At 37.4% G+C, this 24,399-nt stretch overlaps 1 protein-coding gene across 4 annotated transcripts in view; it reads left to right on the top strand.

Annotated features, from left to right (window-relative positions):
• The window catches only part of TRPC4 (transient receptor potential cation channel subfamily C member 4), a 174,715-nt gene extending 151,082 nt beyond the window's left edge, over window positions 1-23,633 (top strand). For all 4 annotated transcript variants that reach the window (XM_059042126.2, XM_067016902.1, XM_067016903.1 and 1 more), the window contains 5 exons: window positions 6,458-6,653; window positions 10,094-10,288; window positions 20,916-20,957; window positions 21,083-21,172; window positions 22,663-23,633. In XM_059042126.2, the coding sequence (XP_058898109.1) occupies window positions 6,458-6,653; window positions 10,094-10,288; window positions 20,916-20,957; window positions 21,083-21,172; window positions 22,663-23,385 (1,246 nt within the window). In that variant the 3' untranslated portion in view covers window positions 23,386-23,633. The remainder of the gene's footprint in view (window positions 1-6,457; window positions 6,654-10,093; window positions 10,289-20,915; window positions 20,958-21,082; window positions 21,173-22,662) is intronic.
• The last annotated feature ends 766 nt before the right edge of the window (window positions 23,634-24,399 follow it).

Raw genomic sequence — 24,399 nt, 5'->3', positions numbered from 1 at the left:
ATCATTCAGTGCAAATAAACCAGGTGTTCTACTTGAATTCTTATCCAGATAATGGAATGTAAAACTGCAAACAACAAATTATTTTTGTTCAAAGTTACTCACAAAGAGTAACTGCTAGTATGACTTGTTGCTTGCAGTTATAACTCTATCTTCTTCTTTTTATAACTCTGTAACTTCCACAAATTTCAACCTTTTCTTTTTATTACCCCATCTCATGTCTTCCCTATGAAAATTTTTTTTAAAATTAATGTAAAGTACCTAATACAGTGCTTGTCATATAATGTGATAAAAATGTTATAAAAAATGTTATCCACTCCACTTTTTTTTTTTTTTTTTTTGCCGTATGCGGGCCTTTCACTGCTGTGGCCTCTCCTGTTGCGGAGCACAGGCTCCGGACGCGCAGGCTCAGTGGCCATGGCTCACGGACCCAGCCGCTCCGCGGCATGTGGGATCTTCCCGGACCGGGGCACGAACCTGTGTCCCCTGCATCGGCAGGCGGACTCTCAACCACTGCACCACCAGAGAAACCCTCTCCACCTCTTTTTATTAGTAGTAGTAGCTAGTGTTTCCTTACCTGTATTCACATGGTTCCTCTCTATAACCCCTTCCAGTCAGGGCACAAATGTATGCTGAAACTCTGAACTCTGTTTCTCATTGGCTGCTACTCCTGTCTCTCTCCTTCCTCTCATCCAAGCAACCCTGAAAAGAAGCCTAAACAAGATACCTTGTTCTTGCTCTAGAAAATAGCTGGAGGCTCCATATCACTACTATCAGTGGACATTTCTCTCTTTGTATCCTATTTAAACTGTATCATTTGACTCTGTTTAACAGCTTCATTTAAAAAATCTTGCCCTCCTTTACTTTTAATATTACTATGTTTTAATACTTTATCTCTTTACTATTACTTTTCTAATCTTTCTCATGGTTGTCTAATAACTATATTTCAGTGATTTCTTTTAAATAGTGATCTGCCTTAGTAACTATCCTCTGACCCTGTTCCAATATCTCTGTGAAAACTCATCTGATGGATTTGGCCCTATCCAAGATGTCTAAGAGATGACTCCTATATTCAATTTATATCACTAGCATCGGCCTCTCTCCCCAAGATCTGTAAGTCCAACTGTCTTTTGAATGCCTCTCCATGCAAATCTCCTAAGCATTTAAACCCAATCAGAGAAAACTCATCAGAGTCTCTCTCACAACTTTTAAATTTCTCCTCCTCAAATCTCTTTCTTAGTCAATGCTACCACAACCCATTCAGACACTTAAATCAAAAACTTGTTTTATACTAGATCCCTCTTTTCCCCCACCCGCTCCACATGCAGTTGGTCAATAAACGTCTACTCCTGCTCTTTATTGTCTCGGGGCCATCTTCCCTTGTTTGTTGACCCTGCCTAAATCTAAGTCTCTCTGCCCCTGGTCCCTGCCTTCCTTGATATGTCTTCCATCCTGTTGCCTGAATGATCTTTCTAAGCCAAAATCTTGACACTCCTCTATTTAAAATACCTAAATGGTTTCTCATTCCTTATTGGATACAGTCAAATTTCTTAGCTTGACATACCAGGTCCTTCAATGATCTGCCCCTTGCTTGCTTTTTTAGCTTCATCTTTCTCCACTCCCTAATAACACTTTATTCTTCAACATTTTCTAATGGGTTCTCAATCCCTAAATATGTCCTATTCTTCTCTCATCCCAGAATGCTCTTGTTCTGCCCTGTCACTTGGCAAAGTTCTGTTTTGTGTTCCAAAACTTATCTCAGATGTACCTTTTCCAAGATGCCTTCCTGATCCCTTCCTGACTGTGAGCTCCCTTCTTCCTGCCCCTTTAATGCTGCCAGGTTGTTTTCTCTTTGACATGGGAAGAACTACATGTTACTAAAAGAAACCAAATATTTAATCACTGAAATTATTCTGCATAGAATTTTAAACCAGTAGTCTCTGGGTAAGGGTCTCTCTTATGAATACAGAGGCATGGACCTTGTGATAGATATTTTCGCATTAAGAAAATGCCTTTTATGTTGATTGGAGCTGTATTTCTGATAACTGAAACTGGCCAGCTGAAGTCGTACTTTGTTTTAATATTCTTAATTCCTTATAAACTCAGAACAAAACAGTCAGATGTCTTGTATTAACTTATGTTTCCTCATCGATTTCATCTCAAAGGATAGAGGAAAACACAACTGTGAAATACATGACCTTTTTACCTATTCTCTTTCTCTAGTTGTATTTAACTGGGGAATAAGCTCATTTTTAAAAGTAGAAATTGAAAAATAGCCTCAAGAAACAAGAGACATCTTTAGGATGGCAATGCTATAGAAGTTGCCAGGTCTTAGTCTTTAACCAAGATTCTATGCAAAGTGTGATTTAATTAAGGGTGCCATTATCCTGGAAAGCTTTCTGTCCTTATCTTCCCATAGAATTAGGAAAATAGTTGCCACATAAAGGAAATCTAAAATGTGATGCAGCTAATGCTAACGGCCCTTCAATCTATGGGCAATATTGTTATCAAGAATTATGAAAACAGTTTTAGAAACAATGGCTTTGAAATATTAACTTAGAATGATTTTTTAATCCATGTAATAAAAGAATAATTAGCTAAGAAACACCAGTGTCTTGATAACAGGGTCTTGATTCATCTAAAAGTAAATATATTTTGGTTAAGTGGAACTATTCTGCAAATCTTACTTCTGATTCATTCAACTGCAAAAATGAAAAAAAAAATAAAAATAAGAATGAAATTCAGAGTTAGTCATAAAATGTCATCTTGTTTTGAATTTTCTTATTTTCAAATTTTAATTAAATATGCAAATAAATGTTTTGCCAAAGGGTCTGCTAATATCCTAATGATGAATAGTCCTTATTTAGGTAGAAGAAAACCAGAATTATTCAACCATAACAATTCATTTACTCTACATCACTTTTTTATTTGAACATTTGGAAAAGTAACTGTTATGGGATTTATGTGGCAATATTTTATATAATTTATTATATGACTCATGTAACTTCCACTCTCTCTCTGAACTGCTACTGAGGTCAGGGAAAAACCAGTTGAATTATATTTGTATATTCACAGTGAGAATATATACACTATTTAGAAAGAAAGAACAAAATCATTTCACATTGAATCCAATGACACTGTCATTAATCTTAGAAATTCTCCCTAAAGCTACTGAAAATAAAGAACTCATGGCCTTGGGTCAAATTTACTGTTTTTCTGAGAAAGTTTTCAAAGAATACCTTCTAGTGACCTTTGTCCAAGGCCAATGAATTATATTAAACTTTCCATGATATTGTTAGAATCTAACATCTGGTTGTCTTTTAAGAATATATGGTGACTTCAGACTATACTACAAAGCTACAGTAATCAAGACAGTATGGTACTGACACAAAAACAGAAATATAGATCAATGGAACAGGATAGAAAGCCCAGAGATAAACCCACACACATATGGTCACCTTATCTTTGATAAAGGAGGCAAGAATATATAGTGGAGAAAAGACAGCCTGTTCAATAAGTGGTGCTGGGAAAACTGGACAGCTACATGTAAAAGTATGAAATTAGAACACTCCCTAACACCATACAAAAAAAAAAAACCTCAAAATGGGTTAAAGACCTAAATGTAAGGCCAGACACTATCAAACTCTTAGAGGAAAACATAGGCAGAACACTCTGTGCAGCTCAATAACAAAAAAACAAACAATCCAATCCAAAAATGGGCAGAAGACCTAAATAGACATTTCTTCAAATTAGATATACAGATTGCCAACAAACACATGAAATAATGCTCAATATCATTAATCATTAGAGAAATGCAAATCAAAACTACAATGAGATATCATCTCACACCGGTCAGAATAGTCATCATCAAAAAATCTAGAAACAATAAATGCTGGAGAGGATGTGGAGAAAAGGGAACACTCTTGCACTGCTGGTGGAATGTAAATTGATACAACCACTATGGAGAACAGTATGGAGGTTCCTTAAAAAACTACAAATAGAACTACCATATGACCCAGCAATCCCACTACTGGGCATATACCCTGAAAAAACCATAATTCAAAAAGATTCATGTACCACAATGTTCATTTCAGCTCTATTTACAATAGCCAGGACATGGAAGCAACCTAAGTGTCCATCAACAGATGAATGGATAAAGAAGATGTGGCACATATATACAATGGAATATTACTCAGCCATAAAAAGAAATGAAACTGAGTTATTTGTAGTGAGGTGGATGGACCTGGAGTCTGTCATACAGAGTGAAGTAAGTCAGAAGGAGAAAAACAAATACCGTATGCTAACACATATATATGGAATCTAAGAAAAAAAATGTCATGAAGAGCCTAGGCGTAGGATGGGAATAAAACACAAACCTACTAGAGCATGGACTTGAGGATATGGGGAGGGGAAAGGGTAAGCTGGGACGAAGTGAGAGAGTGGCATGGACACATATACACTACCAAACGTAGGGTGTATAGCTAGTGGGAAGCAGCCACATGGCATAAGGAGATCAGCTTGGTGCTTTGTGACCACCTAGAGGGGTGGGATAGGGAGGGTGGGAGGGAGGGAGATGCAAGAGGGAAGACATATGGGAACATATGTATATGCATAACTGATTCACTTTGTTGTAAAGCAGAAACTAACACACCATTGTAAAGCAATTATACTCCAATAAAGATGTTAAAAAAAATAATAAAAGAATATATGGTGAACTCTTCACAAAGTACATCCCTGCCGGCAAGTCAAGGTCTGATTGAGGTTGATCACATTGAAACCTTTATGATAATTTGCCCCATTGAGAGTTGAACAGCCCTAGCAAAATAATTCAGTAAAGAAGCCATTACATTTCATATCCTATAATTAAAATGTTATTATACAATTAAAAATATGAAATGGCTTACTTAAAAAAAGAACAATTAATTTAAGAAAAGAAATCCTGAACACCAAGGCATCCTTAGTTAGATTCTCCTTGTCATAGTGATCAGAAATTCATGGATTGTTTCAAGTAACATGAGTCTGGTACAAGAATCCAGCCCTCTGATTCTCTGAGCAAGGGTTGATCTTAGCAAGGGCAGAGCCTAGAGCAAGACCTGGCTTCAAGAAGAGCAGGAGTTGATGTAGAGCTGGACCATGGGATATTTTTCTTCTGAGAACCGATATTAACATGACTTAGCTACTCCACGTATATTCTCTTCAGGGTTTACTTATTATCTGGCTTATTCTCAATTCTACGTTTCTTAGTTTGTGCTGTCTCAAACCTTTGGCTTTTCATAATTCCAGTGATCCTAACTCTACATCATAACTCCTGTCATTTCAGTACTTTTTAACAACTACCTCATTTTCTTGATATTTCTAAGATAAACTTTCACAGAGAGGAAATCTGATAGTTTAAGCTCACCTTTTGACATCAGGCCATACCACTGTCCACTGGCCTCGTATGAATTTGCTCTCCTTGGGGCACTTGACCACTGAAATCTCACCTCCTTAGTCATCATGCCATGTATAAGATACTTTTTGCTTTTGTTTGCACAACATAATTTAAATACAGTATTTTTTAACCATTTCTCAAAGAATATAAGAGTTCCATTGTCTTTTTATTACATTAAGGTGTTATAATGGTCCTACTGAAAGAATTCTTCATTTGGGTTCAGACACTCTTCATCTTATTCCATTTTTGGAATAGGTTAAGTAATGAAGAAAATGTTCCCTGAAATATAAAAAATAGCAAATCTTCTTATCTGAGCATTCTGAGACATTTTGTCATAATACAGGATTCACTCTGTGCGATTTTAATTGTAAATGTGGAAATCCATAATGATAACATTATTTTTAATCCTTCTATAATCAAAAAGGAAAATCAGGTAAAAGAACTTACATTTTTTAAAGACTAAGCCTGCAGATTTATTATTTATTAACTGTCACTCGGTGCCCTGGGACACAGGTTTGCAAACTTGTTATGAAAAGGACAGGTAGTAAATATTTTAGGCTTTGTGGGCCGTATGTTCTGTGTTGCAACTACTCACTGCTGCCATTGTAACACAAAAGAAACCATAGACAGTGTATAAATGAATTGGCATGGCTGTGTTTCAATAAAACTTTATGTGCATTGAAATATGAATTTATATAATTTTCACATGTCACAAAATATCACTCTTCTTTTGATTTTTTTTTTCCAACACTCTGAAAAAGTAAAAACCCTTCTTAACTCAATGACTATACAAAAACATGCTGCGGGTCCGATTTGTCATCGCTGGCCAGGAAACTAAATAGTTTTCAAAGCTCTTGAGAAAATTAAGTACACATTTGTGCTAGTATAATGAAACAATTTTCTTTAATTCTTTTTATTAAGTTTAAATTAATCAACTATAACCTCATAGTAATCATGTTCTATCATTCTATCTTATTGTATAATGGTTCTATTAATGTAGCTATTAATGTAATTTTATCTTTATTCTAGGTTATTTGAGACACTCCAGTCCCTGTTTTGGTCAATCTTTGGGCTAATCAACTTATATGTGACCAATGTCAAAGCGCAGCATGAATTCACCGAGTTTGTTGGCGCCACCATGTTTGGGACATACAACATCATCTCTCTGGTTGTCCTACTTAACATGCTAATAGCTATGATGAATAATTCTTACCAACTTATTGCTGTAAGTTGAATAACTTCCCCCCTAGAATGTGTCGTTCCTGGCTATACTCCATCCTATTATCATAGGAAATACAATCTATAATTGCTATTGATGAGATGAATCAGAATTATAATATAAATGGTTAATTTGATATTTCTAAGCACTATTACCCTACTTGGCTACATACTATTTTAGTTTCTTCATATTACAGATGATTATACTAAATCTATCCTACCAGGCAGTCACTGGCTATGGCAAACAGTAGGTGAGTTATGGATTATGAATAGGCAACTCATCTCTATGCAGTGCCCTGTGGGTTTTGCATTGTCTCTGACCATCTAATCTACAATCTTGATATAAGCAGACTCATGCTAGCTTGGCAAGATACAAGAGCTAGCCCAGAGAGGAGTCGGAGTGAAAAAGCACAGGATTTTCAGTTTCTTAAAGCCCAGAAAAACGTCAGAGAGGAGTAACCCTGAATGCTGTAGCAGAATATACAATACCATATGTGTTTATCTGAAACTCTAGAATCCAAACAACTTAGCTTATTTATTCATTCATTCAATAAATTCTGATTAAGTGCTAACTCTGTTGCCAGGTACTGTCCTAAGAACTAGAAATATGGCAATGAACAAGAATGGTGAAGTTCTTTATCCCCTTCAACTTGCATACTAGTGATCTGTGTCTGTGGCCATTAGCAATAGTGACAAAGCAAACCCATACTGGAATGAAATATATTTCTTAAGTCTTTCATATGTATACTTTAGACAAGTAGCTTTTATGAGAATAATTACAGGCTGCCCATTTACTCCACAAATAACTGCAATTATACTGCATCTTCGAATCTATTGCTAATCCTCTGGGGTGTTATTATTGTTATTTTGAGAAGCAGCACTCCTAATTTTAATTATACTGTCTTTATGGAAGCAAGACACCTGTCACAGATGAAAAACTGCATAAAACATAGAAAGAAATGATTTTTATTTACTGATTCCAAGACTAGAGTATTCCCACTGAATATACTTAGGTCCTAGGAGTTGCGGGTGAATATCTGAATTTATGGAACTTCACTTAAGCATCTCACAAATCTTAAACTTTTTAGAGGGTCCATAAATATATATGTATATTTGTTTCAGAAGCCCTGTGTTCCTCTACTCAACACATTTGCCAAATGTGGATTCTATTTTCCAGACCACCCTTCCAAAAATATTAGAAAGCCTCTAATTATCAAGCTATATACAGAGAAATTGTATATATGATTTGGATCCTATAAAACATTAAATGTATCAGTTTCATCAAGAAGAGAACATTATTCAGGAACCGTGTAATATTGTCTTTTTGCTCCTGTGTGGGGTGTCTTTCTAGGTGACTTGTAGAGATGAGAACGATCTTCAAATTTCTATTCTTGTTTAGCCCAAACTCTAAAGCTACTTGAGAGGAGAGCAGGCACTGAGAACCTGAGACAGGTGTACCCCCAACATCCTGCATGTGATGCCTTCTTGGAGCATGAATATGCCAAGTATTTGATTTTCACCAGTGCCACAATAGCAGAATTTACCCTGAGGTCTTTCTCTTTTTGTCCTGCTACCCTTAATTCAGAGCTCTAGGATAAAGCATGAAAGAAGAAGAAAATGTAACAGTTGAAAGGCAAAAGTGATCATGCAGACCATGTTCAAAGTCTTCTTCTCACTCACGCTTTTGTTCATAGATCAGATATTTATTGTGCACCTAGTATATGCCAGACATATGCTTGATTTTAGGGATACCCAGAATACGAAGTCCCTGTCCTTTTTTCTCGAGAAAAAAAGGAACATAGGATGGACAAAAAAATTCAATAAATAATTTCAATATTGAGAAAAGGAATTGGAGAATGTGATAAAAGCACAGCAAAGAGGACTGTCACGTGGGGTGGGGAGAGGAGACAGCTGAGATAGATGAGAGTGGGGGCTGGCTCCTAGGAGAGGAAATACCTAAGCTAAGATTTAAACATTAACTAAGAGTTAGAAGATGGGTAGCAGAGGTGACTATAGTCATCACCAGCCTGGAACTTTTCACCTTCAGTTTTTCGAACCACTGTAGATGTTGTTATAGACCCTTTCAGAATCCCAAAGGAAGAGTCTGCTTTGTGACAGCAGTAAGAGAACATAGTGGGGTCAGGATAATCCTCAACTTGTGACTCCCTGAGAAAGAGAAACAGCAGAAGCTACTCACAGGCCAACACCTCACCTGTGGGGCTGCCTTTTTATTACCTGAAGCTAATGTCACTCAGTCCCATTCTCCATGGCGGACGCGAACAACATCTGCTTTCCTTCAGTAATGAAGAATCTATAAGCTTGTTTAGGAAGGAAGATAGGGAAGGAAGTAGAAATGGGAGAGGAGAGACGAGGGGAAGCTGTAGCTTCTGTATGTCCATTTATCAATCGTTTGCTAAGCAAAAATGAAGACAATGCATTTTCTAGATACAGTGACTTCTGTTGAAAGCACGGGCTGTCCAGTGTCTAGACTAAAATCCGTATTATTCAGAGTAGAATGTATAAACAGCATATGCATTCATCAGCACACAGCAATTTAGGAAGATTAGAATGAAGTATACTCTGATTTTTCCTACTCTAAAACTCGAGGGTTTTTTTTTTATAATATTAATGGGTTAAAATGAACTATTTTGAATTTGTATGTATGCCTAGTTTCTACCACCTCCTACTTCCCAGATTTTCTGCTTAAATAAGATTTGTGGCTAATTTAAGAAGAGACTGGCTGCCCCATATCTAATTGCCACAAATGTTCCTAAGTTTTTCCAGGAGATTAACAAAGCAGAGTCATTAATAAATAATTAGGGCGATGCCTCAGGCTTGTGGGCAACCCCTAGCCATACTCTCGCCTGGTACAATTTGGCCAAGGTTACGTCAGGGTTCAATGCTGTGTCAGAGACCCTACTGTACATTTGTTAGAGGAACTTCTCTCTGAGTTTATGCCTGTTGCCTAAAGGTGGACAAGGTTTATTCAAATGGAAATGTATCAAGTAAGACTTTTACTGGAAACACCAGAAGTATGAGCCATGGACACCTACCTAGGCAGGGTTTCAAGGCCTTGGGTAAGACCTAAAGCCCTGCTTGTGGCCAGAATCTAATGAAACTGAGTTAATGTAAGCCTACATTGCAGTAAATGAAGATTCATCTTCAAGTCATAACTAATCTCTGCAGTCTCTTTAACATGGATTTATTGTAAATGTCTGTTTCCTGCAAGTGGGAAGGATGAAAAGTGACAAGAGAGCTGTGACTCCTTTCTAGGCTAAGCCACTGTCTGAATTTAGATGACCATCTCTGGGAGTCAGCGTTGTTTTTACAGGCAATTTAATTAATGTTCCAAGAGCCACTCAAAGTCAGGTTACAGGCTCTCTGTGAGGTTTATCTCACCTTGTTAATTAAGAAACCTGTCAGCACTTGTCATGTTTTCCTGTTCAGGACCATGCAGATATAGAATGGAAATTTGCTCGGACAAAGCTTTGGATGAGTTATTTTGAAGAAGGAGGTACCCTGCCTACTCCCTTCAATGTCATCCCAAGCCCCAAGTCTCTCTGGTACCTGATCAAATGGATATGGACACACCTGTGCAAGAAAAAGATGAGAAGAAAGCCAGAAAGTTTTGGAACAATAGGGGTAAGGACACAGCATGGTGGTATTACTGTTTGTTTTTTTTTCAAATGTGTGCTTGAGTATGTTTGTATTCCTTATTGAATACATTTGCATTTTATTCTTTTTGTTCTCACTGGGTGCATTCGGTGCACATTTATTGCACAGCTACTGTGTCTAAGAAACTGCCTGCTTAACTCTGGTTAACTATGGTTTCACAAACCCATTTCCTCCACTGAGGGTGGTCACTGTTATTTTAATAGGAACCACACTGTACATAGGCCTCTCCAAACCCACCAGTCAAGGCCTGGAGAACTAGTACATCCCCTCTTAGAACCTTAATTTCTAGCTATATTCAGAATTATAACCTCGGGTTACCTGTGGTATGACTGACTCATTGTCTGTTTCTGTCTCTGGATTGTAAGGGAAAGGATCTGTTTCAGATACCTCACATTCTTAATGCCTAACCTAGGCCCCCGCACAGAGCAGAGAATGCTTGATAAAAATTTCTCAATTCAGTGATTGAACAAATATTATAACTTGAAAATGCTGTGCCATATTCAAGTGCAGTGATTTCAGAATATGTGCAATTGTTCAACATTTTGCTTCTAACTCCCAATTATATTAAATACCAAGAAGTTGTGTTTGTAAAAACTATTAGGACTGTTCAGAGCCATGTCCCTGTTATACTGGAAGATTATGCTTCCCTGGGACATTTCTTTCATGTTGGAAAGCAAGAGTTCAAGCAACTCCAACAGAAAAGGCGTGGATTTAAGGCTTTGTTCCAGCCAAACCGCTGACATGTCATTCTTCATTTCTTTATCACTCAATTTCCTAATTTTCAAAGTTCTCATGTTTTAGAAATTAATACCCTAACATTTATTAGTCACTTGGACCTTCTCAGAGAAATTGCTTTGGAAGTATTCTAATATGCCTTTGTATTAGAATCAAGTAATAGCAGTTATTTAATTAAAAATTAATTCATTTTTAATTTTATTTAACTTAGTTTATGACCTCTAGTTATGCCCTTAGTGATTCTTCTTTTTCGTTAATTTCATTGTCCACCAGGCATTGTTATCAGCATCAGATGGGGCTTTCTCTCCTGAAAGTGGCATTGATTGTCCTGTCATCTCTGCAAAAATTCTAATTCTAAAGAGAAATTGACTGACAAGGGAGTATAGAAAACAGAGGGTGGTTAGGAGTGGCAGTTATATTCTTTCCTAGAAACCGTCACTCCGTGAACTTGGAAATTGGGTGTCTATCTGATCTTAAAAATGGAAGTCAGATTATGGTGAAGCCTTACCTTGCAATCCTCATACTAATTTATAGACAATCCTCATACTAATTTATAGAGTTTATCACTGACCTTACAGCAAAATTATTCTACTCCAAGAGTCTTATTTTCCTCTTAAAAAATAAGTTCAATTCATTTAAAAAATATGTTCATAAAATAAATATAATGGGGCTTCCCTGGTGGCGCAGTGGTTGAGAGTCCACCTGCAGATGCAGGGGACGCGGGTTCGTGCCCTGGTCCGGGAAGATCCCACATGCCGTGGAGCGGCTGGGCCTGTGAGCCATGGCCGCTGAGCCTGCGCGTCCGGAGCCTGTGCTCCGCAACGGGAGAGACCACAACAGTGAGAGGCCCGTGTACCGCAAAAAAAATAATAGATAAATAAATAAATAAAAAATATAATGATTTGGGTTTAATAAGCAATTACCGTACATTTTCCACATGCCAGGAGGTGAGCTAGGAATTAGAGGTGGGAGGAGATATACGAAGGCATGGTTTCCATCCTTGAGGGTATTGTTTTTAACATGGGGGACACAGATATGAGAACATCTTACTGTAATACATGTTACATGACATATTTAACATTACCGTATAGTTATATGCAAGAGGCCATGAGAACAGTGTGAGAATTAATTCATGTTTTCCTTGAGATAAACAGAAAAAGATTTCAGAACTCTGAAATCTGCTGAACTCTGGCTTACTCCCTTCTATATCACAATATACTTGTCCTTTTTCTCATCTTATTCTTAAATTCATAAGAAATTTATTTTCAGTCCTTGAAGAGATATTAACTATTAGTACTATCTTATTATGCTTTCTCTTGTAGGAATATTTCAATTGAAAAAGAGTTTCTGGGCCCCCAAATAAAAGCCACATGCAAAAGAAATTTGTCTATGATATTTTAATTTTAGGCAATAGCAGAAGGGATCTTGGGTTTTAAGATGCCATGGAACTTGTAAAAAAAATATAGGGCCCTGCTCTAATATTTTAAGAGCGCCATCTGTGCTGCCACCAAAATAATGGAGGACCACTCTAAGAATTTGACTTCCAACTCTCTCTCCCGTCCCCCAGAATCCTCCCACTGTTGACATATTTTTAGGAGTATATTACCATCATTTCTTAGATGCAAAGAGGAGCTTAACATTGACTTGGGCTTTCCTATGAAAACAGTGATTCAAAGGGTAAATGGTATAAGTTAAAGAGCTTTCTTTTCTATACATTCCTGGTCAGAAAAACAAGTTTCTTTTTAATGTCTCTGTCTCTAAATTTGAATATTTTGATCCAAGCTGGTGCACAGAAAGATAATTCACAATTAACTGTGACCTCAAATCACTCCTTCTTCCCTAGCCATATAAATTTTACTAACCTTTGGTAATGGATATTTTTATGCTTTGGGAATTTATGAGAAACTAAATCGATATTGTGAGTCACCTCTCTCTTCTCCATTCTCTTCCTACTCTCAATCCTGCCTCTTCTCTGCCAAGTGGAGGCTTGGGTAAAGCACCAACCTAATCAAACTCAGTGCTCTACATTTACCTTTTACCTAGACTGCATTTCCAGAATGAGAAGGACATATTGTGGTACGCATACTCTTAGTTGAGCTTTATACATTTAGGTTTTAGATGGAAATAAATAATATGTATTATTTGCAAAGTAAAATGGAAGATAAATAAAAAGTAAATTAAGAAGTTAGTAATAGTCATGGAGGAGTTAAATGAGAAAATAATTCCAAAAGTGAGTGCTGTGAATTCATTTCAATTTGGTTAATCTACCTGATAGTTCATCGTGTAGACAGATGAAGACAAAGAGATAGACACACATCCATTACCTGAAAGGTGACTTTGAAGTACCACTGGCAGTCACTTTGTATAATGAAGGCCCGGCTTAGAAGACCCCATGACACTTCAAAGGGACCTTAGAAATCCTTTAGCTCAACTATTTCCTTTAAAAAAGAGCTTGTTTACCTTGTGCAGTGTTTTAGGTGACAGAGCTGGGGAAAAACTGGGGTCTTTTGTTTCCCCATCCCATGTGCGTTTCATCACCCTCTCTGGTTTCCCTGAAAACTCTGATGACCTTGCAACAACACCCTCCACATGTGTGTCCACCTGTTGATTTTTCTCAGCAGCTTTTGCAGAACCCACCACTGTTTTCCGCTGCCTCTTAGATTCCTGTATCCCAAAGCCCTTGTTTAACAGGCTGGCCTACCTTCTGCTCTCATTCCAACTTGCTCCACATTTGTGAAGAAGAAAATTAAAGCTGACCTGGAGGTAGAGTTTATACATTCTTGGAGGCATTTTCTCTAAACCTTCCCACTTGTGCTTCACATACTCTTGTCACCAGCGGCTGCCTGAGTGTTACCCTGTTGATCCCTCCCTGCAAGCCTGAAGCCAGTGCTCTCAGGGTTACTGATTGGCCACAGTCTGGGAGCCCAACATTGGTGATCTTATCTTGCGATTTATGGGTAATAACTGATACAAATAGCTCTGAAAACTCATTAACTTTTTTTTTTTTAAACTTTGGACTTCCCTTTATGGGTGACTGGGAATTCCAGGTAAATTAAGTTTTCCTTTGGAATGCTTTATGGGAGAAAGCAGAAATGAAGCAGAAATGCTTTACTGACCAACACTTTTATATTGTGGGAGCAAGCCCATGATGGAGAGATGTTTTGTTTCTGCGAAATCATGAAAATCCCACCCAAGAGGCAGCATATTGAAAGTACAATCATAAAATAAGCAACATTTTATAGCCTTCTGGTTTTTTATACTACTTATAGAATTTAAACACCTTTTATCAGCAAATACCCTTCTCAGTATTAAAACAGTGGTTGTCAAACTTCAGTGTGTCTTAGAATCGTCAGGAATTTCCATTTTAACAAGCACTTCCAGCCTGTAACTTTAATTAGAAATTCCTGTTTAAAAAAGCTTTGGTATCTAGCTCAGCTTTTTAAACTAAAAGCCAATGTTTGTACTTGTTGTCCAAGAGGTCTAGATAATTTGAAGTAAAAAGATGTTACTGCAATAAGATCCTGCCAGTGTTTAATTAATATGAATCCTGTTTAATGCCATAGACCAGGTTTCCAAATAGAATGCTAAAGTTAATGGGCAATATACGGAACCAAAAAACTACCAGGTCTTTTAACAAAATCATAAAAAAATGGTTTTAACCTCTAGTTTTATGTTTTCCACTTTCTCGTTTTCTCTGGAGCACATAGTGAGGGGAACACGAAACACCATCTCTGTTAGGGCCCCTTAGCACCACTCAACTCTGGGGTCACAGATGGGATACTCATGCCTGACCAGTTGCAACAGAAAGACATTCAGTTAAGTCACTGCAAGAGACTTAGGAGCAGCGAATGGATTAACATCACCTATCATTACTAAAGAAAAAATGCTAATAGTACTTGCCTTTCAGACTTCATGTTTTATAATTATCAAAATGTGTCACCCCTTAATCTTCATGACTTGTCATAGGCCTACGGACAAATCTTACAGATATGACTGTTTTCATGCCTGGGTACCTCTCAATCCCTAATTTATTGCTGTAAGATTTGCTGATGGGACCTTTCAATTAAATTTTCTTTCCTAAGTGGGAATCTAGAGGAACAAATTTCTTCTTGGTATTTCAAGAGTGAGATCCTGAATACTTGCTTTGACAAGGCAACCTTCAGCTTTTTATATCATTTACTTTTATATGCTTGGAAAGTATGTTTATAGAGTACAATATGGATAGATTCATCTATAAATGAGCCAAACTACAATCTTTACAGAGGGATCACATCCTGAAATGGCCCCTTGCCTTTTCACTTGTTTTTTTTTAAAAGAAGAGCACAGCAAGCTGCCCCCTTTCAGGGATTCAGTGAGCAAAGCAGAGAAAAAAAAGCCATAATTCATGGGCTTAAAATCAGTGATAGACCAAAACCAGAGTGGAAATGAGAGAAAACGGCACTGACAATTGACTGCAGGGAACCAGCTACGTGGAGTGAGCCTGACATTCCACATATTGGACCCGGGAAAATGAGAGATAAAGAGTGACAAAATGTCACCATGGATTCCCCAGAGCCCTTTCTTTCAAAGCTGCAAAACCCTTCCTGCTCTAAAGCAACCTGACACTTCTACTGAAATGAGAAGTTACCTCTGGGCAGCAATGCTTCTCACTAGCTGGTTGTTTCCTTTATCTTTAGTTCGGTGATCCAAATACTGCCATTGTCTTGTCCTAACAAATCAGGAGGAACCTGCAAAGAGAGAGGTCTGCTAATGTGGTGGGCAGGTGTGCCCTGGGCACCTGTTCAAAGCCACCCCGCCAAAGAACCGTGCCAGACTTCCGATATTATTCGTGGAGAAAACTGCCATCTTAAAGTGCACGTCTTCCTCCAAAATATTTTTCCTAGACATCAAGTTAGGCAAGGAAGGTCCCTGATCAGTCATGTGGCCCATTTTTCTTAAACATAACAGAAAATCAACCCAAGTTATTTTAGAAAAAGCTGCCAAATGCAACTCCACAAATTTCTCAGTAATGCTGTAAACATGAACTCATCCACAGAAAATTCTTTATTCCTGACCCAGGTCTACCATGCTATAATTCTACCTCGTTCATTATTTTTTAGTAAAAATAGAGAATCCCTAGTCATTGCAGATCACTTATCAATCAAAGTTTAACCTGTGAATGGCTTGAAAAAATTAAATACCTCTTACCCACTTAGGTATTTTTTAATGAACTGTCCTTCACTGTATTACTTTTATAAACACACACTGGTCCATTCTGTTCTTAGTCACTTCCAGTGAGAGTTATAAGATGTAATGATTTCCCTTATGAGAGTAAATCCTTTTGAAGTGCAGCTGATCTTTACCCAACAAAGAGGTTGCAAACGTACGAGGTATTGTTGGTGGAAGCTCTATTATAAATATTTAACGATGTCACCAATTGCCAGAAATGATCATTATGTTTATGGCAAAGAGTGTATATATTATGGATTGAATTGTGTCTCCCCCATAAAGATACTTTGAACTCAAAATCCGCAGCACCCCAGAATATGAGCTTATTTGGAAACAGGGTCTTTGCAGATGTGATTTGTAAAGATGAGCTCCTACGGGAGGAGAGACCTCATAAGAACATGAACATTTGAAGACCTGGAAACACAGGAAGCACGTCATGTGGAGATGGAGTAGATATTGGAATTGTGCAGGCATAAGCCAAGGAGCGCCAGAGATTAAGAGATACCACTAGAAGCTAGGAAGAGGAAAGGCAGGAATATACTGTGAGTCTCGGAGGGAACATGGAACTGCCAACATCTTGATTCGAGACTTCTGCCTCCAGAAGTGTGAGATAATAAATTTCTGTTGTTTTAAGCCACCCACTTTGTGGTACTTTGCATGGTAGCCCTAGGAAACCAGTACAACGTATGCCATGCATTTTGTGGTTAATTTTTATTCAAATAAATGAGGATCCAGTCTGGAAAGGATGCTGACCCACAAACTAAGATGTGTTGGGAGAAAGAGGCCAAGTCAGAGGACGCGGAGCAGATGTTCTTATATGTCTCTTAGTGTCTACTTGGTCGAAAAAGCAAGGAGTAAGGAGTAAATTCTAGCCTGGGATTCTAGAACTGGCACTGCCTTTAGAAAATTGTAGTATTTTCCTTATTCACTCAACTGTGTGGACCTTGGTTTCCTTGCTTATAAATGAGGCAGTGAGACTGGACCAGCTCTTCGGTTCTAATAAGTAACATGCCTGTTCTTAATGCCTACTTGTCAGTCGTCACGTATTGAAATTTGAAACCTGATCTTGTGTTCCTTGACCTTTGGTAGATCCTGAGAATTTAGATAATTAAATTAATTTTAGTATTAGCCTAAGAAAGCTAATTTAATAAGAAAGGAATATTTTATGCATTCCTAATAGATATATTCACAATTTATCGAAGATTTTATTGTTCATGATAGTTTCCCGTTAGCAATGCCAAGAAATGTGGATTTGTGATTGTATCCACTCTTGTACCTATGCATATAATCCTCAAATCTTTTTCTTTAGTCCTAACCTTCCCCCAAAATATAAAATAGACAGTGGCACCTCCACCTTAATGTCCTTTGTCAGCATATCCCAAATTGAATTCTTTCTCATTTTTCTAATAGCACCAACATCTCAGCAGCCAGGCTAGAAATCTCAGTCATCATGCTTCCACCCCAGCACCAGGCCTCCAGCTCTGTTTCCCCTCAACATTCCCTGCTCCCCTGGGACTCTTACTGTCCCCTCCTTTCCATTCAGAACCCATAGAATGTACAACACAAAGAGTGAACATAATGTAACTATGGACTTTGAGTGATAGTGAGGTGCCATCGTAGGTTCATCAACTGTAACAAATGCACCACTCTGGTTGGGGATGTCGATAGTGGGGGAAGCAAAGCGTGTGTGGCGACAGGGGTTTAAGGGAAATCTCTGTACCATCCCCTACAATTTGCTGTGAATCTTGCATTGCTCTAAAAAATAATAAATTCTTAATAAAACAAAAATAACTGCCTACAGAAGTTGTGTTACATCTATGCATATTTACCAGGACCATCCCTTCACCCTATCACTTAAATATGAATTTCTTATTTCCAAATCTCTATTACCTAGGCTAAAGCATCCAACTCTCTAGCTAAAGAAAATGTTCTTCTCAAGCATGAAATGCCATGCAAATTACACAAAGAAAGATAATTACCCCTAAGTACATTCTTTTACTTTTCCAGAGGCAATCCCAATATGTGTTAAACTATCCACAGGTTTTGTGATTCAACAATATTTTTTAAAAACATATGTTTTAGCTATGTTAAATCATAATATTATCACAAAGGGAAAATAATGGAGAAAGGACAGGAACTAACATTCGTTAGTAATAGAAGCCTTAAATCTTTTATCTCATTTAATCTTCAAAATCATTCAGTGAGTTTAACTTTACCTTGCAAAATAAAAAATGTGGAAGGGAGAGGGTGTCAGAGATAAATTCCTCATTCAGGCTTAGTCACCTTCAGTCCCAGGTGCTGTTAACATCACACCACATTACCTCCCTTAAAGTAAGAAAATAGACACAGGTAGCCCTGACAGTAATGGTCAATAAGCATTGGTGAATTCATTGCATTCATTTTTGCTTTCAGTACTCAGAAGATGGTTAACTGCATCCATTCTTATTTTCTTCCTAGGATAGCAAAGTTCGGTTGGCTGATATAATCTCACAAGACTAAAAACTGTTTTGTAGTATGACCATCTAGTTGTGGAAACAAATTGGTTGTCAAAAACAATTAACTATATTAACTTAGCCTTAAACCTGGGCCATGGATATTGAATAAATTTTTACTGTTATCATAGTAAACTTTTTCCATGTTCTTTCCTTCTGCCAGACTATTTTGCTTAAAAAAATTTTTTTCCTAGAAAAATAAACCTGGAATTAGTTTTTAAAGTGTGATCTTTGATCTTTTTATATTTGCATTCCAATTTTAAAATTCATGTATGAGTAAGGTTCTACTGAAGGGAAGACAGTTTGTGCTCATTTTAATACTAAAATGCATCATGATAATTTTCACTTATTACTCATAATTTTCTGATTTTGTCATCCCTAGTTTTAGTTTTGCATTAAGGAAATTTAAAGTTAACTCATGATTTCAAACTGCTCTCTGCTGACTAGGTTTTAATTGGCTTTTTACAGACTAAACTAGCGAAATGCTATAGAACCCCAAGATAATAAAAATTGAGTCGACTAAGTTCTATATTAAATTCAGAGTTTCTATTTACTTAAACCATGGAATACGATCTCCTTCTTACACTGAGAGTGCTAAAGAAGTTAGCGTACAGATTGCTTTTGCGTTTGTGTTCACTTAAAAAAAAGTGAAGGAGACCTGGAAGGCTTGTTTCCTTCCAGAAGTGCTTTTGTCTCGGGTTTCAGCTGATCTGTGTCTCAACAGGAGTCACATACCTCCATCTTGTGGCCCAGTCATAAAATTCCCATGCTTTATTTCTTTCAAGATGTTCTAGTTTTGTATGAAGTTTCAAATTTCCCAGTCTTTTAATTAATACCATAATCATTTTAAAATTTGGTTCTTAAGATTCATGTAATATTGAATGGTATTCCAATCATTAGTGGCCTTTAGATAGTTAAGCACGGTCTCATCTATTTCTAAAAGTCACTAATAGTCATGAAACACAAATCCATTCTCATGGCCAGTGAAAATGCCAATTTCCCCTATTGCCCTAAAGAGAAAAAAAGAGTTTCTTTTGAATTGTTTGATTTTTTTGTCTAATATCATTTCACAGTGATGTATGCACAGCCCTTTTCAAAATTCCATTTTAACAGCCTATGATTACTTAGTAAGGAACAAGATCAAAAGACTTAATTAAACCCAAGATATGTTATCCCTTTTGCTTTCTCACAGTTTTCCAAATTCATTCCCTTGTAACAGAAGTATTTTTATTTTACATTACTTTGGCTAGTTTTCTTCCTTAAGAATCAATACTGATATTTATTCGACATGCATAAAATTGGGATTGTGATAGCTTTTTTTCTAGTATCTTTAGAATACTAGTGAAATCTGCAAATATATAATTTGTCATTTATTATTTAACTCAATTTATAATGGACACTTTTTAGTCCTTAAACATCTTTCTCCATTTTACACTCCATAATCATTGCTCTGTGCTAACACTAGCTCTGCTCCCAAACCATTATGATCTCTTCAAAATGATAGCTCAGAGTCACATTTATTTATTTTTCAATCTAATGAACCCTATCTTTGAACAGAACCTTTTATTTTATTTTGTTAAATTCAACCATCTAATTAAAACAGCAATCTCCTCTTAATGTACATCTGCTTGAAATTAAGTGTTGGGGAGTTCACTGTTTAACAGTGTTTCTGATTACATGCTTTATATCATGGTTAAATTCTTAATGTTGCTATGTTGCTATTGATGAAGATCTTCATATTGTTATAATGCTAGATTTTTATCCATCAAATCTTTATTTTTATTTGACATTCATTTTGTATTTGATATGTCCCATCTGTGTCTCTTAGGATCATTTAAAATGATTTGGGATACATACTAAGTATGATTACTTAATTCTTCATCAATTATATTAAAAGAACAATCTTGCCATCATCATTAACTTATTCTATATATTAAATGCCATAGGAATTATAACCTTGCCCTGTGTTGTTTTGGTTCATTCATTCTTTTGATTCATATGAAGCACTCTCTCTAGCTATTTATTGTCTGTTGTCCAGTAAAATTCCCACTTTGCAGAAATGAGAGAAATAATATTCTTGATTAAAAGAACCAGGCATTATTTTACAGAATGGTACAATCTCACTATAACCAAAAAGTAAATGTCTCTTCCCTTTTCAGAGGCGAGCTGCTGATAATTTAAGAAGACATCACCAATATCAAGTAAGTTATTCTTATATCTTGACACTTACATTAAAATAAAGCACAATCTCCTCTTCGGAACTGACTCAAGAGAGAAATCACATTAATGCACTGAATATCAATTCTCTTGTGTTCAAATGCCTCAGGAAGTTATGAGGAACCTGGTAAAGCGATACGTGGCTGCAATGATTAGAGACGCCAAAACTGAAGAAGGTCTCACTGAGGAGAACTTTAAGGTAACCACTTTCATCTTTGTCGCCAAAAGGCAGATTCCACAGAGCATGGAACCAGGTGCAGCACGTTTAACACCAGAGCTGGAAACTGGGCCATGTGTTCTGAACAAGCCTGTCTGTCTTCTGATTTTAAAATTCAAGCCCTATTGATTTATATATTTAAAAAAAGGGGGGGGGTAAAATTTCTTTTCAAAGTACGTTGCTTTCAAACAGACTTAATCTGAAAGATTGAGGGGACTTACTTGGAGGCAGAGAAAATCCTAGTGCCTGTGGCATTCTGATTGCTGATCTCAGGCACACTCAGTATACTGAGTGAGCTTTACTTTTGGAAACGTCGGTCTGATTTCTAAGCCTGAAACACTTAGTAACCAACGTTCTGAAAACGACAACAAAAACCTTCTTTGTGTTTGGCATGGCTTTGGTAAAAGAAAATTTAAGGTTTGAGCTTAACTGTAGCTTATAAATGTAGCTTTTCCTCCCTGAGTTGTTGTGTTTTTTGTTTCAATTCTATCACAGAAGAAAGGTAGAATACATGAAGTATATATTTGCTCATATCATGTGTATAAAATGCCTTTGTTAGCCTGCATGAGTTGCTAGAGATTTTGGAAGACTGACTAAAGCCAATAAGATCTCATAGGCAGAAACAAACAAATAAAAAACCCTACAAGAGACCTTTGACAAAGAAAAACAGCAGGCTTAACAGAGAATAAATATAAGCAGCCAGTTAGGTAAGAAGAGAGATAAATTGCAAAACTTAAAGCACAGATTGAAAGTTGGCTAGGATCCAAAACGTTCTTTGCTGCCACACCTCTGAATTTTGGAGTTAAATGATTCCTGATGCTTTGGGAGATGGACTGGAGGCAGGAGGCCACCACAAGGCCACCAGCATATTAGGACTGAGAATTCAGCTGCCCCAAAAGATAAATGGATGAATCTAGGAAGTGCTATGTGTTCTGAATCAATTCCAAGGATTTAGTGGCTGATTTTTTATCCCCAGAGGTTGGGATAAAATCAACTCCAAGGTAATAAACAATTGAAACTAACTGCCAACTCTTGGAAGGGTAGACTCCACTTTAATTATTTTGTTTTAGATATCCCCTTGGACAGCAAAATGTCCCTGAGAGAATATAAGATGACTTGAAAGCAGATGAATATTTTGGAGAGAAAGAATTTCAAACTTTAGTTCCAAAGCAAACCAACATACTCCACTACAGAGTGGTGGGAAAGACAACTCTTCCTGTTTCTTTTTACATCAACGGTAGGAAGTCTCCTATTACTACAGAACTCCGATAGGGAAATTAGGAGATAACAAATAGATACAAGTGCCCCTGAGAGAACTGACAATTCGAAACAGAACCACAGCAGAGTGGACGCCTCGCTCTCAAAAATGAGTGAAGACATGTCAGATCCATATATGAAACTAGCAGATGATGATTCCTAACGTTTATTTGTTTAGGTCACAGACTAATTTCATTGTTTTCCATTTCACTTAGGAACTGAAGCAAGACATTTCTAGCTTCCGCTTTGAAGTCCTGGGGTTACTAAGAGGAAGCAAACTCTCTACGGTCCAATCTGCTCAGGGCACGAAGGATTCTTCTAACTCCGCAGACTCGGATGAAAAGAGTGATAACGAATGTAGTAGCAAGGATAAGAAAAAGAACTTTAGCCTCTTCGACTTAACCACCCTGATTCACCCACGATCAGCAGCGATCGCCTCCGAAAGACACACCATCAGCAACGGCTCCGCCCTGGTGGTGCAGGAGCCACCGAGGGAGAAGCAGAGAAAAGTGAATTTTGTGACCGATATCAAAAACTTCGGGTTATTTCATAGACGATCAAAACAACACGCTGCCGAGCAAAATGCAAACCAAATCTTCTCCGTTTCGGAAGAGATGGCTCGTCAACAAGCTGAAGCACCACTAGAGACAAACATCCAACTGGAATCTCGAGGGTTAGCTTCCCGGGGTGACTTGAACATCCCAGGTCTCAGCGAACAGTGTATATTAGTAGATCATCGAGAAAGAAATACGGATTCCCTGGGTTTACAGGTGGGCAAGAGAGTGTGTTCGTTCAAGTCAGAGAAGGTGGTGGTAGAGGACACGGTTCCAATCATACCAAAGGAGAAACATGCAAAGGAAGAGGACTGCAGTGTAGACTACGATGCAAACCTCACAGACATGGTCACCCACGAAGATTACGTGACCACAAGATTGTGATACTTGACGGAGGAAGCATTTCTCATCCATAACACACATTTTCCATAGTGCACTGGGTGGGGGATGTTTAAAGGTGAATGAGCCAATGCTAACGTACACTTTATAGCATTTATCAACTGGGGCGTATTGACATGTCATGTTTAAATAAGGCAAAGGCTATCAAACACCCTTGTTTTGTAGCCCGCTTTTGCTTTCACAATTTGTTTTACAATTTGTCGTTGTTGCTGTTAATAAATAAATGCACCTTGTATTCTTGTACTGTTGCAATAACTTACAGGAAATTTTTAGCTCTCTTTTTCAATTAAAACAAATGTGACTCAATATATCTGCTAGTTAACTCCTATAATAGATATTTTTATATGCAAAAAACAATGTAGCTGAAATATTAGAGCTTTTCACAATTTTTTACGGTCTCTAGAGATGGTTACTCAGCAAGGACTTTTCACTCAGCCCCACAATTTGGCTTTAAAACACAAATATTATCCAATTTTTTTTTAAGAACATGTAAAACATTATCATACACAGTTTAAGCAAACAAGCCTCCTTCTCATAGAGTCAAGCTCAGACTTTAAAAATGAAAGTCAGGTATAATTTCTAGAGTTTTAGGTTGCCCAGTTTTTCCTTTCAGTAAGTAAAGGAAATGTTCGTCTTAATAAATGTTGACGACTGATTATTTTTTTAAAATTAATCTATTTATTTATTTATTTTTGGCTGTGTTGGGTCTTTGTTGCTGTGTGAGGGCTTTCTCTAGCTGCGGCAAGCGGGGGCCACTCTTCATCGCGGTGCGCGGGCCTCTCACTATCACGGCCTCTCTTGTTGCGGAGCACAGGCTCCAGACGCGCAGGCTCAGTAGTTGTGGCGCGCGGGCTTAGTTGCTCCGCAGCATGTGGGATCTTCTTGGACCAGGGCTCGAACCCGTGTCCCCTGCATTGGCAGGCAGATTCTTAACCACTGCGCCACCAGGGAAGCCCACAGATGATTTTTAATGGCTTTTTGTCAGAAAATAATTTTTAT

Source organism: Kogia breviceps, chromosome 16, assembly GCF_026419965.1.
Source record: "Kogia breviceps isolate mKogBre1 chromosome 16, mKogBre1 haplotype 1, whole genome shotgun sequence".
In the NCBI taxonomy this organism is placed as follows: domain Eukaryota; kingdom Metazoa; phylum Chordata; class Mammalia; order Artiodactyla; family Physeteridae; genus Kogia; species Kogia breviceps.
Note: the sequence above shows the minus strand (reverse complement) of the source record. Positions and strands in the feature narration are given on the sequence as shown.